The sequence below is a fragment of the Myxine glutinosa genome, chromosome 1 (genome assembly GCF_964187855.1).
Source record: "Myxine glutinosa chromosome 1, kmMyxGlut1.1, whole genome shotgun sequence".
Lineage (NCBI taxonomy): Eukaryota > Metazoa > Chordata > Myxini > Myxiniformes > Myxinidae > Myxine > Myxine glutinosa.
The window spans coordinates 122,402,354-122,417,573 of NC_136261.1; the positions used below are offsets into that span (position 1 = coordinate 122,402,354).

General features: G+C 42.8%; 1 protein-coding gene across 4 annotated transcripts in view; it reads left to right on the plus strand.

Moving 5' to 3' along the window:
• Positions 1-15,220, plus strand: part of LOC137427933 (thromboxane-A synthase) — a 115,441-nt gene that overhangs the window by 32,911 nt on the left and 67,310 nt on the right. For all 4 annotated transcript variants that reach the window (XM_068117777.2, XM_068117768.2, XM_078776649.1 and 1 more), the window contains exons 4-7: positions 2,440-2,492; positions 4,250-4,346; positions 7,490-7,606; positions 12,484-12,572. In XM_068117777.2, coding sequence (XP_067973878.2) covers positions 2,440-2,492; positions 4,250-4,346; positions 7,490-7,606; positions 12,484-12,572 — 356 coding nt within the window. The remainder of the gene's footprint in view (positions 1-2,439; positions 2,493-4,249; positions 4,347-7,489; positions 7,607-12,483; positions 12,573-15,220) is intronic.

Genomic DNA, 15,220 nt, shown 5'->3' on the forward strand with positions numbered 1-15,220 from the left:
GTTGAGGGTGCAAGACCAGAAAGGAGGCGGTAGAAGACAGAGAGATAATCGACCGATCTATGATGGCGAAATGATTGGCACTTGGCACACGTATCTAGGCCAAATTATATTTGAATGGAAATTCCATGTGTGTGTGTGTGTGTGTGTGTGTGTGTGTGTGTGTGTGTGTGTGTTTAACTGTTTAATATTTCACTGAGTTGTCAAATTCCTTCATGGAAAAAAATCTATCATTGTACAAACATGTACTATCATTGCAAATGGATGCAGGGGTGGACAGGGAACAACGTCATTCAAAGAAAGATGTGGGGATGTTTTTTATTACTTGTTTCTGTACTTTAATAATGTATTTACATGCTGGAGAATTTCATTTTGATTTCACAATTAATATGTTGTCGATTATGTGCGAAACACTTTGCATTAAATAGTCGTACAATATAATGAGCAGCAAATAATATTCCACCCTTAACCACACCCATATTGGTGTGATTGGCTCTCACCAAATTGTGTCGCCGCAAGCCTGCCTCAATATGCTGATTGACAGGCGTGGTCCTGCCCACTCCTTTTAGCTCTTCATTGCCGAATGCATCCGTATTGTCCTGTTCCTAGGGATTAAAATCCTCCAAGGAAACAGATAGCCGAACGAGCTTGCACCCCGAGGCGTTCAGTCAAAAATGATGGTGTTCTTTACATGCGAGGGAAAGGAGAATAACGAACTTACCTTCACGGGTCCTACCGGACGTCTTCGAACCTGCGATGATTAATTCAAGCCGACACAGGATTTTAAATGTACAAAAATACCAGCTTTAATGAAGAAATGCTGGTAACAAAATAACACCCAGCAAAAACTAAGATTCCTAAATGGGACGTCCCCATACAGACTCATATACAGACAAAGGGAACAAGAAATGTGAAAATAAATGTGTGTGTGTGTTTAGGTACTTAGCTCTGAGCGTCTTCTGAACCCCCTCTGGAATCGTCAAAACCCACGTGTCCTTGGCGGGAACAGCGCAGGCCTCCATGCACAGTTCGCTCGCGGGAATCGCAGGCCTCAGTCTGACAGCAGGCCTCGGTCCACAGTTCGCTCCCCCTCATGATCACGATGATGATGATGTCAGAACACGACCATTCACCACCAAACCCCACAGCCAAGAGCTTGGAAACTTTGACCATTTGTTGAGATCGGTGACCGTTCACCTCCAGATCCAGAAACCGAGAGAGTAAATGTCGGCCCTCCAAATCCTTTGTACTGAAGGCTCTGGCGTCATCCGACGCAGCCTGTGCCTGCTCCTTTCAGCCAGTCCCTCTCTTTGTTGCTCGACAATCCTAACCAATCACTGCTCTCCGGGGCATGGCCTCCCGGACCTGCCTGCTTGATGTTATCACCCATCGGTGGTCTCATTGTTGGTGCTCAAAGTCCTGTTTCCGGTTAGCTTTTATTTAGTGTTTTTTAATGTGCTATTGCCTGGCTTTATGTGTATGTGCTGCGGTGTCATAAGGAACAGAGGAAAAATAACAGAGGCAGTTACATACAGGGGATCCATTACCCATAATCCCTAACTAATTATCATAACCCCACCCCTCTCATGGGGACACTTATACATTTACACGACATACAGTCTACCGGAACCCTACTTATAATACATGGGGTTTCTTCTTCTTCACGACATTACGAACACACTACCTATACAATTCTACCTGGACTAAGGTATTGCATTGCCTACCCCCCACAAACGTAATAGTATGCAGCTATGCCTATACTTTGTTTAAATCCTTTAAAGTTGTGAAAATTTTGAGTACTCATGGACCTTCCCATTGTAAAATACAGTAGATTCCTGCTAAAACCAAGTATTGAGCTTAAACTAATTTGGAATTAGACTGTCTGAAAAAAAAAAGAACAATTACAAATGCACTGTTTTTGGTCTGTCAGTGCTGCCCAAGAGTTTCATGTATGTTGTCGGATGTGAAATCCTCCACAGATGACTAGTAGATACTTTATATGTTTATAAGTTTGTATCTTGGTAGATTGTTTGAGGATTTGTGTTGTATTAAACCTATGGAGCATCTCTGACATCATTACATGTATGGAAAGGCCTACCAACTCCCTGAGAACAGTTTAACATCTGCTCTCATAGTTGGGTACTCGTCGTTGCAACTGCCTGGAGAATACCGCAACGACAGTTTATAGTTGGCCCAGAAACTGAACCCAGGCTCATAGCTGAGTGCGCTACCTCTAAGCTGTCCCGTCAGCCTGTCTTTAACTCTTGAGTAAAAGGCCACACAGAACTGAAACATCAGGCCTGAGTCCCCATTTTCATATTAAAGTCGATTTGACTATTTGTAGATTCAGTGTATGTTGTCCTTCAAGATACAAATTAGGTTGTTTGTTTGCATTGTTTTTGTGCAACATTTGAGAAAATCTCTTAATATATTTCTCAAAAGGGGTTCTTTGCTGCCCATCAAGAACTGGCGCGAAACTACGGCAACGTTTGTGGGTAAGTGAAATGCCCTTACAAGCGAGGTGGGAGGTTAGATATTTTGAATGATTGCTATACCGTATTGATTTTAGATGTACTATGTGGCTGCATAGATTTTACTTTACATAATTCATTTCCTGTATTTGTTTTACGAGTTCACCCACTCCGTACGGGAGTGGCAGGAAGGGTCATGTTATTATCCTCTCTGGTGTATATAGTTTACAGATCTAGGCTTGGTTCCATTAGTTTGTGAGGGATGCGATAAGCATATAATACTTCAAGAACATCAGGTTTCCTCCATTTCAGTTAAGTGTTAAGCAGCAGTAGCAACTTTTTAAAAAGGTAATCATACGCATTTGTGATTTATAATATTTTGTTTTACCTCTTTCTTACAAAAAGGTAATACACATCCTTTCGCGATACTCCAATACCATTTTCTGATGCATCCCGACCGTAATTTCTCCAATAGCTGCTTGAATCAGGTCTCAAATGTTCGCTTGTTGAGTTGCGTAAAACTTGCACTTAAGAAAGCCCCTCAAGAATAAATCATAGTCTACATAGTCTATAGAATACATGCTATTGGAATGTAAATCTATCATATGAAAATACGCCATTTGTGTCTGTCCGTCTGTCTGATGAATTTTTGACGCCAATACATTCCGTCCTTACTAATCCAATCTCAACCAAACTTGACAGCATTACCAAGGGTTACATAATGAAGGTTGTAGCACATTAATTTGCCCCCCTCCCCAAGGGGGGCTTCTCCCCCGAGCGGGTTTTCCCCACCATTGCCGTCAATGGGTTGCGTGTTAAGGTGTATATCAATGTTAAATTAGCTTTATCGTAGCGTTTTTCCAAAGACGCTTTTAATAACAAAATTAATGATAATCGCATATTATTAATTTTATGACACAACAATATTAATACTAATAATGTCCCACTTCCCCAAGGCGTTTTTCCTGCAGTGATAACGTGTATAAATAGTTTATAGTTATAATGGCGTTTCCGTGGGAGCAACGGCTTCTACAGGAAGTAAAAATATTATAAACCACAAACACGTATGCTTAGATTTTAAAACAGTCGCTAATGCTCTTTATAACACTAAATGAAGAAATTTGGAGGAATCCTGACATCCGTGAAGTAAGGTTTACTTACAAAACTGACGAAGATCCACTGCACTCTATACAACCCACAAATGTTGGGTTAAAAACACGGCCCTTTCTGCCACTACCGTGCCACTATCGTAGCGAACTTTTGAAACTTGCTCCTGCCATTTCATGTGAAACTCAAAGGGAGAAGCTCGGGTTGTGCTCCTTTACCAAGCAGCTATCTAGCGCTTACCAATCCAGCCGTTCCTTAACGGTTTTGAATGGAGCACTTGCTCAAATGCTTAAACCACTTGGCGATCTCTCCACAAGAAACTTGGTAAATGAACACACACCCAATGTTCTTGAGACCCGACCATAGATCGACTGTAATCGATATACCACAACGAGGAATGACCCTTTTTTCTGCTCCCGTAGTGTGCGGGTGTACTAGTACAATAAAACTGAAAAGGTCTGTTTGTCCACTGCATGAATATAAATGTACCTCATCGATGCATCGTCTATATACCACACGAACACATTTAGACACAAACACCACACAAAACAAGTCCCGGCGAGGATCTGCAATCTCTGATTGCTCTTTCTGGTTAAGATAGTGCAATTGGCATGTTTAATTTATACATTATTGGTCATGGCAGAGGACGTACGACTGCATGCATATTCTGGCAGATTCTATTTTGGACGTCAACCCCACATTATCGTTGGTGACCCCGAGATGCTGAAACAAATCATGGTGAAGGACTTTCCAAACTTCATGAACCGGCAGGTAAATCAAGGGTGTGATTTCTTTTAAGTCATTCACTGACTAAACTTTTCTCATTCATCAGTTTCTTATCAGTACTTTTAATAATAATATGCAAGGAACTTGGATGCAGGAGGAGGCCATTTGGCACATCTTGTCACCAGGAACTGGGGTTCGACTCGCACCCTCAGCTCCTGATCAACAAGAGCTTCCTGGAATTTCTCTAAAGTCAGCCTTCCCGAAACCTTTGCTGGTAGATACGTGATCTTGATAGATTGGTCAATGTCCTCAGAAACCAGAACTTCAATCTGCAGGTCAATGTGCAGAAACCCAACAGATTCTATTTTTCAGTGCTGGAGCTGAGCCCAGATGAAATCACTCCATGCCACTGTGTCAAACTAGTGATTAACATTGTACAGATTTGGTTGCTCGTCAATAAACCTTTTTGGACTACATTTAATACTTCTGTGGCTGGTCCCTACAGAGTTTCCAACAAATTACCTTTGTGGTCCAGCTCAGACCAATGATTGAGCTGATCCACACACTCAAATTGCATAAGGAAAACTTCCAAGCTTCCTGGACCATCAAAATGCACCAATAGTTTGTCATTCCTGATGCTGATCGAACTGTCTGCCTATGTTATAAATGCAATCTCGGGATTACATTCACCATTGGCTGTTCCTCATACAATCTGGGATTCTCAGGTGCCAAAAATATACGCTACCAGTCAAAAGTTTAGGTACTTTATTGGTGTATTTAACACTTTAAAGTGTCCTTAAACTTTTGACTGGCAGTGTAAATGTATATGTTTGCTGGCATGGTCCCCTGGGTCAATTTCACTTATACGTGAAGACTTCTTGCAGCACATCTTACCTCCTCTCTCAGCCACTTCTGAGCCTGAGAAACCTCCTCCCTTATATTACTGTCACGAGCGACTACAAGCAACCAGACCAGCAACTCTGACAGTACAGACACCGAAATCAGCCAATCGGGCTTCCCACTGACCTTTTTTTGTCTACATAGTCAAGGCTCGTGGAAGAGCTAGTATTAATATACTGAATGGATCAGGACAGAATAGGACAAAAGGAACAGTTGAGAGAGCGGGGAAACACCAACAGCAGAGTTGAAGGCTAAGACAGAGGCAGGCTTGGACAAATAATGGGGATGGGGAGGAATGAGGGGCAGTGGAGGATGCATGGGGTGGACAATACAGAAGGAAACTCTCAGGAGGGAAAGCTGTAAGTCAGTAAGCTTTGTGTGGAGTTGGTCTTGGATGCCATAGGCAGAATGTTTGGAGAGTAAGGCAGGATGCCAGACTGTATCAAAAGACCGAGATATGTCTAGAGAGACGGCCCTGATCTCATGTCTGACCTCCACTCATTGCTGGCTGAGTCGAAGCAGCATGTCCAACTAGTGACTTCGTCTGAAACCAAATTGGTGATTTGAGATGAGGTTGTTGGAGAAAAGGAAGGATTTCATGTCAATTGCGATGATGGAATCCATGATCTTGCTGATGATTGGAAGTAAGCTGACGGGTCTGTCGTTAAGGCTGGGATCCGTTTTTTCATTTTTTATATGAATTGGAGTGATGTTGGCAGATTTCCAAGTATATGGAAGATGACCTACGGGAAATGAGCAGCAGAGGAGGTTTTTGTTTTTGCATTACGTCAGAGGCACAGCCAATGATGCTACTCGTTGTCATCTGCTGCATACGAAAGAAGAAGAAATATCATGTCCTCTAATGGGATGGCCCTGCCAGAGCAAATACTGCATGCATTGAAACTGTATGCATTCAACCACTTTCTGTGACTTCACTAGTTGATTAAAACTGGGGGAATTGGGGGAATTGTGGGAACTGGGGGAATTGTCCATTGATTAAAACGCACACCCATCCAGTCCTTCTCAAAGGTTTCAGCTTTAGGACTGTTTCTGGTGATGTGCATGATTCTGACCATGTTCCTTCAGCCTAACATTTGCTTTCTTCCAGTTCCGAAGTCCAATTTGTGTGAAGGTCTTTTCTGCATTTTTACAAAAATAAAGAATTTGACATTCTGCTGCTGCTGTACAAACACGCAAAGCAATTCCTATTCTCACACAGGGTCAGCCAAGAGTGTTTCTCAAACCACTCACCTTGGATACGTAAGAAAGGCCAGCGTTTCAGTTTCAGCGTTTCAAAGGCCAAACAGTTCAATCTTGGTTTCATCAGACCACAGAGTCTTGTTTCTCACAGTCTGAGAGTCCTTTAGGTGCTTTTTTTTGCAAACTCCAAGCGGGCTTTCATGTGTCTTTCACTGAGGAGAGGCTTCCGTCTGGCCACTCTGCCATAACGCCCAGATCTGTGGAGTGTTGCAGTGATGGTTGTCCTTCTGGAAGTTTCTCCCATCTCCACACAGGATCTCTGGAGCTCAGCCAGAGTGACCATATGGTTCTTAGTCACCTCTATTACTAAGGCCCTTCTCCCCCGATTGCTCAGTTTGGCCGGGCGGCCAGCTCTAGGAAGAGTCCTGGTTGTTCCAAACCTCTTCCATTTCAGAATTATGGAGGCCACTGTGCTCTTGGGAACCTTCAATGCAGAAGAAATGTTTTTGTAGGCTTCCCCAGATCTGTGCCTCGACACAATCCTGTCTCTGAGCTCTGCAGGCAGTTCCTTCGACCTCATGGCTTGGTTTTTGCCCTGATATGCATTGTCAGCTGTGAGACCTCGTTTAGACAGGTGTGTGCCTTTCCAAATCATGTCCAATCAATTGAATTTACCACAGGTGGACTCCAATCAAGGTGTAGAAACGTCTCAAAGATGATCAAGAGAAATGGGAGGCACCTGAGCTAAATTTCAAGTGTCATAGCAAAGGGTCTGAATACTTATGTCAATGTGATATTTCAGTTTTTTCTTTTTAATAAATTTGCAAAACTTTCTAAAATCCTGTTTTCTCTTTGTCATTATGGGGTATTGAGTGAAGATTGATGAGGGAAAAAAGGAATTTAAACGATTTCAGCAAAAGGCTGCAATATAACAAAATGTGAAAAAAGTGAATGGGTCTGAATACTTTCTGAATGCACTGTGTGTACGAGAATCACACAGATGTTAGAGAATGCTTTGATTGTGCTAAAATGTGGTTCAATGCAATTATCACATCCCACTGACACTTATTTGGATGATTATGTGCCAGGATTTTCCATTTGTCACCAAGCCACTCTCTGACAGCGTTCTCTTGTTGAAAGACCATGACTGGAAACGTGTGCGCACCATCCTTTCGCCAACCTTTACCGGTGCCAAGTTGAAAGAGGTGAGTGTCCACAGAAAGGTTACAGCTTTGGCTCAATACGCTGAAGCATGGCCCATTTGTGCATCAGTATAAAACGAATGCAAGGTTGTTCAAATTCATCATTTAATTTATGTATGAGTTAAATATCGTATGCTTCTTGCTTTTCATTGCCAGAAGTCAAAAGTGTGCACATACTACTTACAACAAATTTTTGAAGCAATGTTTTATGGCCGGATGCCCTTCCTGCCGCCAGCCCTGGTAGTCGCCTCTTGTGACACACAGGGAATTACCAGTGAACTGGTGCCCAATTTGCCGACCTTGGAAAGGATGACAGTCTGAGTCAACCCCCCAGGTGTTAATTCAGCGATCGACCGGGATTCGAAGCCAGGATCCCAAGCCAGCATCCTAACCGCTAAGCCAACACCAGGCTCCACCAGGCAACGCTGCGTGTAGGGTCATTGGGTGAGGGCGCAGCTGTGCCATTGATGCAGTGCCCTCTGTAGGCTGGGGTAGCAATTTGGAATTTGTTTATGGTGCCGGTGTCACGAAACAGATCCGCCCCCCGGCGATTCTGTACCGGTACAGATTCGCCCCCCTCCAAATAGATTCGCCCCCCTGCCACGAAATCGACTCTCCCCCGTGACAAAATCGCCCCCTCATAATATATATGTACATGTTTCAGCAGATATTCAAACTTGGAAAAAAGTGTAACAATTGTATGGCTCTTGGTGATTGTGGAAGACTTCTTTTACAATTAATCTACAACTAGAGCAACTGAATATTGGTGTAAACTTGAACAACTAAACAATACTAGATGACCTTGTGAATGTTATAACATGTTAAAATATCTTGATGCTGGTAGGGTTGCATGGGCGACTCATATAAAAACTACATTATATCAGTATGGATTTGGCTTTGTGTGGTTGTCACAAGAAGTTGGAGATGTCAATGTTTGTTGCAACTTTTAGACAAAGACTTATGATAATCGTTTTCGAATGTGGTCAGCATCTGTTGATAACATATCTCAGAGTTTTACTTATAAGCACTATAAGTCATTATTAAATGTTCAATCTCATTTATCTATCACTGTTCCTACTTATTTTAGAAAGTATTATTATTATTGAAATTATTGCTTAGAAAATTATTGCTTAGAATTATTGAAACGCCAAGACCTTATGTGTTGAGAAAATGCTCAGAAAATGTTTTATTTAATGGAAATGTAAACGAGAATGGGGGGCGATTCTATTCTGATGGGGGCGAGTTTATACCGGTACAGATTCGCCGGGGGGGGGGGGCGAGTTTATACCGGTACAGATTCGCCCGGGGGCGAGTTTATACCAGTACAGATTCGCCGGGGGGCGAGTTTATACCAGTACAGATTCGCCGGGGGGCGAGTATCCCGGTACAGATTCGCCGGGGGGGGGCGAGTTTATACCGGTACAGATTCGCCGGGGGGCGAGTTTATACCTGTGCAGATTCGCCGGGGGGCGAGTTTATACCAGTACAGATTCGCCGGGGGGCGAGTATCCCGGTACAGATTCGCCGGGGGGGGGGGGGGGCGAGTTTATACCGGTACAGATTCGCCGGGGGGCGAGTTTATCCCGGTACAGATTCGCCGGGGGGGGGCGAGTTTATACCGGTACAGATTCGCCGGGGGGCGAGTTTATACCTGTGCAGATTCGCCTGGGGGGGGGCGAGTTTATACCGGCACAGATTCGCCGGGGGGCGAGTTTATACCTGTGCAGATTCGCCTGGGGGGGGGGCGAGTTTATACCGGCACAGATTCGCCGGGGGGCGAGTTTATACCTGTGCAGATTCGCCTGGGGGGGGGCGAGTTTATACCGGCACAGATTCGCCGGGGGGCGAGTTTATACGGGGGTGGATTTATTTCGCGACACCGGCAGTAGCTCGCCTACTCTGCGCGAAGGACACGATATGGTCTTAATGAATGCTAGCAGACGGGGCACCCATTTAGCATCCACCCAAGGGACGGTACACATTGATGAATCACTTTGCCTGTAAAACACTGGAATGACAGTTTATAGTTGGGTCAGGATTCGAACCCAAACTAGATGGCTTAGACTTGAGTGTGCATACCCCTAGAGTCTAGACCATCTTGTCAGCCCCTTGTGATCAATTGAATGGTGGTATTAACAGTAAAAAAGAGCCAATTTTACCAATAAAATATTTTGATCGCGTATGAATGGCCCAAATTCAATTAAATGTGGATCTCGTATGAATTGCTAGGTTGAGTAGTTTGGCAGACATTATGGGGTAAATGGGATTGGATGGGGTGGTGTGAGGAGGGGAATGGGATGTGGTTGGAGGGGCTAAAACGAGAGGAAAAATCAACGCAAGGTTCCCTCGGAACGACATTCTTACATATTTTCAAACATGCCCGACAATCGCTTCATTTGCCTGGCACCATGAGTTTACATTTGGTACACTGCCCAAAATTCCAAGCATTTCACAGAACGGCTGGGCAGATCCTTGACTGCCGGTAGCAGGAATTTTGACTTTGGAATCCAGGGTGCATTGTGTAGGCGATACCTTACATACTTTTCTCATAAAAACACCTTGGAACCTTTAACATCTACCAACTAGTGCTCATGGAACACCTTGCCCCACGCAAGCAAAAAAAAAAAACGGCATGCGAAGGGTCTTTTCAACTCTTGCTTTGCATTTCCGAGCACGATCTATATTTCCTACAAGCCACCATTTGGTCTTCATCTTGATATTCCCCAATGTTGAGAGAGTGAGGGACACATTTGATTGGTCGAGTTGGCATAAAATCCTATTATAGGGTAAGTATTTTGAAGTTTTTTTTGCGTTTGTACGATATTCTTCCATGGCTGATCCGTAGCACCTAGGTCCTAGAGGCACCAAATTTTGGCCGGAGATACTTCTGAAACTGAGTGAGGTTTTAATCTACCACACACTGGCCTTGACGTCCGTTTTGAGGCCACCAACAGGATGCGGAGTCAGGCACTGCTGCCGCTGGCCAGCGAGCAAAAGGTAACCACCATGAGGCCAACAACTCCAAAGCTTTTCAATGTCCAACATATCCCAAAACCATCACCGGGAAAGCTTCACCAGCTGGGCAGCGCTAATGGGAGTAGCATAATATTTTGGCTAAGTAATGCGAAACTGAAGGTTTTTAGACGTGCAAGAGAGAGATTTGTGTTCTAGTGTTCAAGTATATGATTCAATTGAAATGTAATAGTGTAGCAGCATAGCAAACCTGTTGTGCATTTTGTGATACAAGCACCAAATTTGGCACAAATGTACATTAATATGTTGCGAACATTTTCAGATATTGGGCCACTTGAAATTCCGTAATTTTTTTTTCAAATTTTTTCAAATTTCGTAATTTCAAATTTTTCGGGTGACACCGTCACAATTTCGGTCTTCGAGGCCGGCCGATATAGTGGGGCGGCTTAGCCCAAATATTCAAAAGAATTGTGCATTTTGTGATACAAGCACCAAATTTGGCACAAATGTACATTAATATGTTGCGAACATTGTGTGGTCAGCAATGAAGACGAGAGTCTGAATTACATGTATGCAAAAGACCTTGTGAACCAGTGAAGCAAATACACGGGTAAGCATGAATTAAATCTAGGGCATGATATAATTTCCATGATGTTTACCTCTACACTCAATGGTGGAAGGAGGTAATGTTTTGATCCCAGCTTGTCTGTATGTCTGTTTGTCTGTTAGTCCACAAAATTCCAGACAAAGCTTGTAGTAGTGGTAGTTGTAGTGGTAGTGGTGATAACAGAAATTGTTATATAGAACTGAACTTATATTATTATTATATGCAGAAAATAACTTCATTTCTATATGCCCTGCAGTGGACAGGTTAATTGGTTTATGCACTGAAGGGGTCACCCTGGTGTGCACTGCTGTGTTCTGCCTCACTGAGTTGTTCAGGTATGATGTACTCAGCACAAGCTTCCGGTCGGCCCGGAGGTGGGGGTGCGGGGCCTGTCACGGAACGTCAAAACAAACGGCCTGCCAGGGCCGCCCAAAAGTCGGGCGTGAGGGGCGCGTCCACTAATGGAACGCCTCTCGCTTCCCAGATCGAGGGCCACGTGGTCAGGAGAACCTCGTCCCTTCCGGTCACACTTTTCCTATCGGCCGGCCTCGAAGACCGAAATTGTGACGGTGTCACCCGAAAAATTTGAAATTACGAAATTTGAAAAAATTTGAAAAAAAAAATTACGGAATTTCAAGTGGCCCAATATCTGAAAATGTTCGCAACATATTAATGTACATTTGTGCCAAATTTGGTGCTTGTATCACAAAATGCACAATTCTTTTGAATATTTGGGCTAAGCCGCCCCACTATAATAAAGATTTTAAAGGTTGTAAAAATATATATATTCTGCAGTTTACCGCCGTTGATTCACCCTCTTTTACACCACCATATTTAACACGTCAGATTAGTTTATGTGCCTGTTGTTTGTGTCCCTTATGACCTCCCTAAAAACAGTACGTTTCCTGTTTGGAATGATTTTCAATTTTGGTTTAAATGTACGAGATGGTAAAATGTTCACCATGCGCTGTTAAAAATGTATGAAAACTTTGTTAATGAAATAACCCTGCATTCTCCATCGTACCCCAATACTTTTGGTAAAGCCCCAATACTTACAGTCACCTTTTGGTAACACAGTACATGTTGTTCACAATAACTCCCTAATAAACCTTAGACCCTGTAAATAAAAGTCTTGTAGATTCTCCAGATAAAGTTCTTTTTTTAATTTTTTTTAATATTGCTCTGGTTATTGAATAACGAATTGCAGGTTGATCGAGCTTGCCGTTAAAGTGGATTGTAGTAAATGAGGCCCTTATGATATTTGACATTCAACATCACCCACATGCAACTCCTCCCACAGATGGTCCCATTGATAACACAGGTTGGAGACGTATTGCTTCAAAATCTGAAGAAGCATGCGATCACGGGAGAGAGCGTCGATGTCTTGAGGTCTGATTTTCAATCGGAGTATTCACACGTTGGCATTCATTTTTGTTATCAATGTTCCAGTGTTCCAAGTTATCAATGCAACTTAAATCAAGGTTATCCTCACAATACACTGTTAATGTATACTGATACTGATAGACTAGACGGATTTCTGAGAAATGTGAATGTCAGGTGCATTTTTGGGTAAAAGTTGGGATCCTCACTTTTTAACATCATTAGGATATGCTGAATTTGATTAACCCAGTTCCCAAGCTGAATTTAGTGTTTTTCACTTTCTAATTAGCATAAACAAAATGGCCGCCAAATTACTATTTTTGGACAATTTCTTTGAACAAGCATTTATATATCATGTATATACTGTACATGCAGCTCTTTTACTTTAACTTTACAACTTTTACCCCAAAATGCACATAGAAGCTTATACATGGCCTTTTTCATGAATCGGTCTCATCTATATTATGGTTGGTGACATATTGAAAAAAACAAAAACAAAAAAAACCACATTTAGAGGCCATTTTTCCCCGCAAAGCGGGGGTTGGCCTTTTTCGGGGACCATGGTTGTTGTTGTTTTTCGGTCCCCTTTTTGAAGCAATGTTCTACGGCCGGATGCCCTTCCTGCCGCCAACCCTTTTTGTCGCCTTTTACGACAAGCAGGGAATTACCAGTGAACTGGTACTCAATTTGCCGACCTCGGAAGGAATGACAGGCTGAGTCAACCCCCCTGGCGTTAATTCAGCGATCGACCGGGATGCGAACCCAGGATCCTGGGATCCTAAGCTGGCACCCTAGCCGCCAGCCCAACACCAGGTTAAAATGGCTACAATATGGTGACATATTGAAAGTGACATTCAAACTGATATTGAATTGGACACTATAAAATGGGAAATGATTTTAATAAGACAATGTTTCAAACAACCATTTATTCTAAACTTAAGTATACATGGCCATGAGCACAAACATTCAGGAATGTCACACATGTTGTTTTGCCAAACTACATCAATTCATACAAGGGGTCTGATCATCACTCTGTTGCTGACAGGCACACATTGATGTGCACCTCAACTCTGAATAGCGACATTTGCAGCGTCGAGTCTTGCATTGCTTCTGGCATGCACAACAAATCATCTCGAGGCAACTTTCTGGGATTGAACGCAGGGACATCAGAATAGGCTCTAGTCCTGAATCACCATGTTTCCATCCCATTTCCACAGGTGCAGGAAGGTCAGGTATGGCACAATGAGCCTTTCTCCATACCATGGCTTGATGGTGTACTCGCATCAAATGGAAATGAAGAGCATCACTCGTCGGTGACATTGCTTCTGGTTTACCAGTCTTGGAGAACATGTGTCGTGCTGAATAAACAGAGGTTGTTCTGTGCACATTATATATTCTGCAGACGAACGCTTCTGCAGATTTGATTGTCTCCTCTGTGAGTTCACCAATGCCCAAGTTCTTCAGCAGTTTATTCAAAACTCAAAAAATAAACTCAAATTCAGCTTGGGAACCGGGTTAATCGAATTCAGCATACCCTAGTTATGTTAAAAAGTGAGGTTCCCAACTTTTACCCAACAATGCACCTATAAGCTTATACATGGCCTTTTTTCCATAAATCCGTCTAGTCTATGAGTAAACTTCAGGGAACACCATTACAGTGACACTGCCGCTCACATTTATTATTGGGCTATTCTTGGGCTTGCTTGGCCCACTGTTCATGAATTTTATTTTATTTGTGGGATTTTGTGGTACTGCCTTTTCATACCGGTATGTGTGAAGGATAGTGCTGCTCTGCTAAGGCAGAAATGAAAACAATGGATTTCATCAACCACAAAAGTTTATTAGAGTACCCTGCTTCCCTTGGAAAATGAGATGTGGCTAGCATTAGCCCTTCATTCGAAAAAGCCATCACAATCAAAAGTGGAGACTGCAGCATTACAGGTAAAACTGTAACAGCACTAAGTAGAGCGCATGCCTCCGCCAAGCTGAACAGTTAATTTTTGTATCCCACTGATAGGCCGGATCTGCATCCAGACCATTCTTCCTTGTTACACACCAAAATACAATTGGCATGTTCATGTCACCTAACCAACTCATCTACCAAGTTTCATCCGAATCCGTCCATAACTTTTTGAGATATCCTGCTATATATCGTTTTTGGCCCCATCACTCACTGGTGAAAAATCACTTAAACAAATCTAATATTCGGATATTCACCAAAATCTAATCAATTTGTCCTTGTCAGACACCCAACCTGTCTACCAAGTTTCATCCGAATCCGTCCATAACTTTTTGAGATATCCTGCTATATATCGTTTTTGGCCCCATCACTCACTGGTGAAAAATCACTTAAACAAATCTAATATTCGGATATTCACCAAAATCTAATCAATTTGTCCTTGTCAGACACCCAACCTGTCTACCAAGTTTCATCCGAATCCGTCCATAACTTTTTGAGATATCCTGCTATATATCGTTTTTGGCCCCATCACTCACTGGTGAAAAATCACTTAAACAAATCTAATATTCGGATATTCACCAAAATCTAATCAATTTGTCCTTGTCAGACACCCAACCTGTCTACCAAGTTTCATCCGAATCCGTCCATAACTTTTTGAGATATCCTGCTATATATCGTTTTTGGCCCCATCACTCAC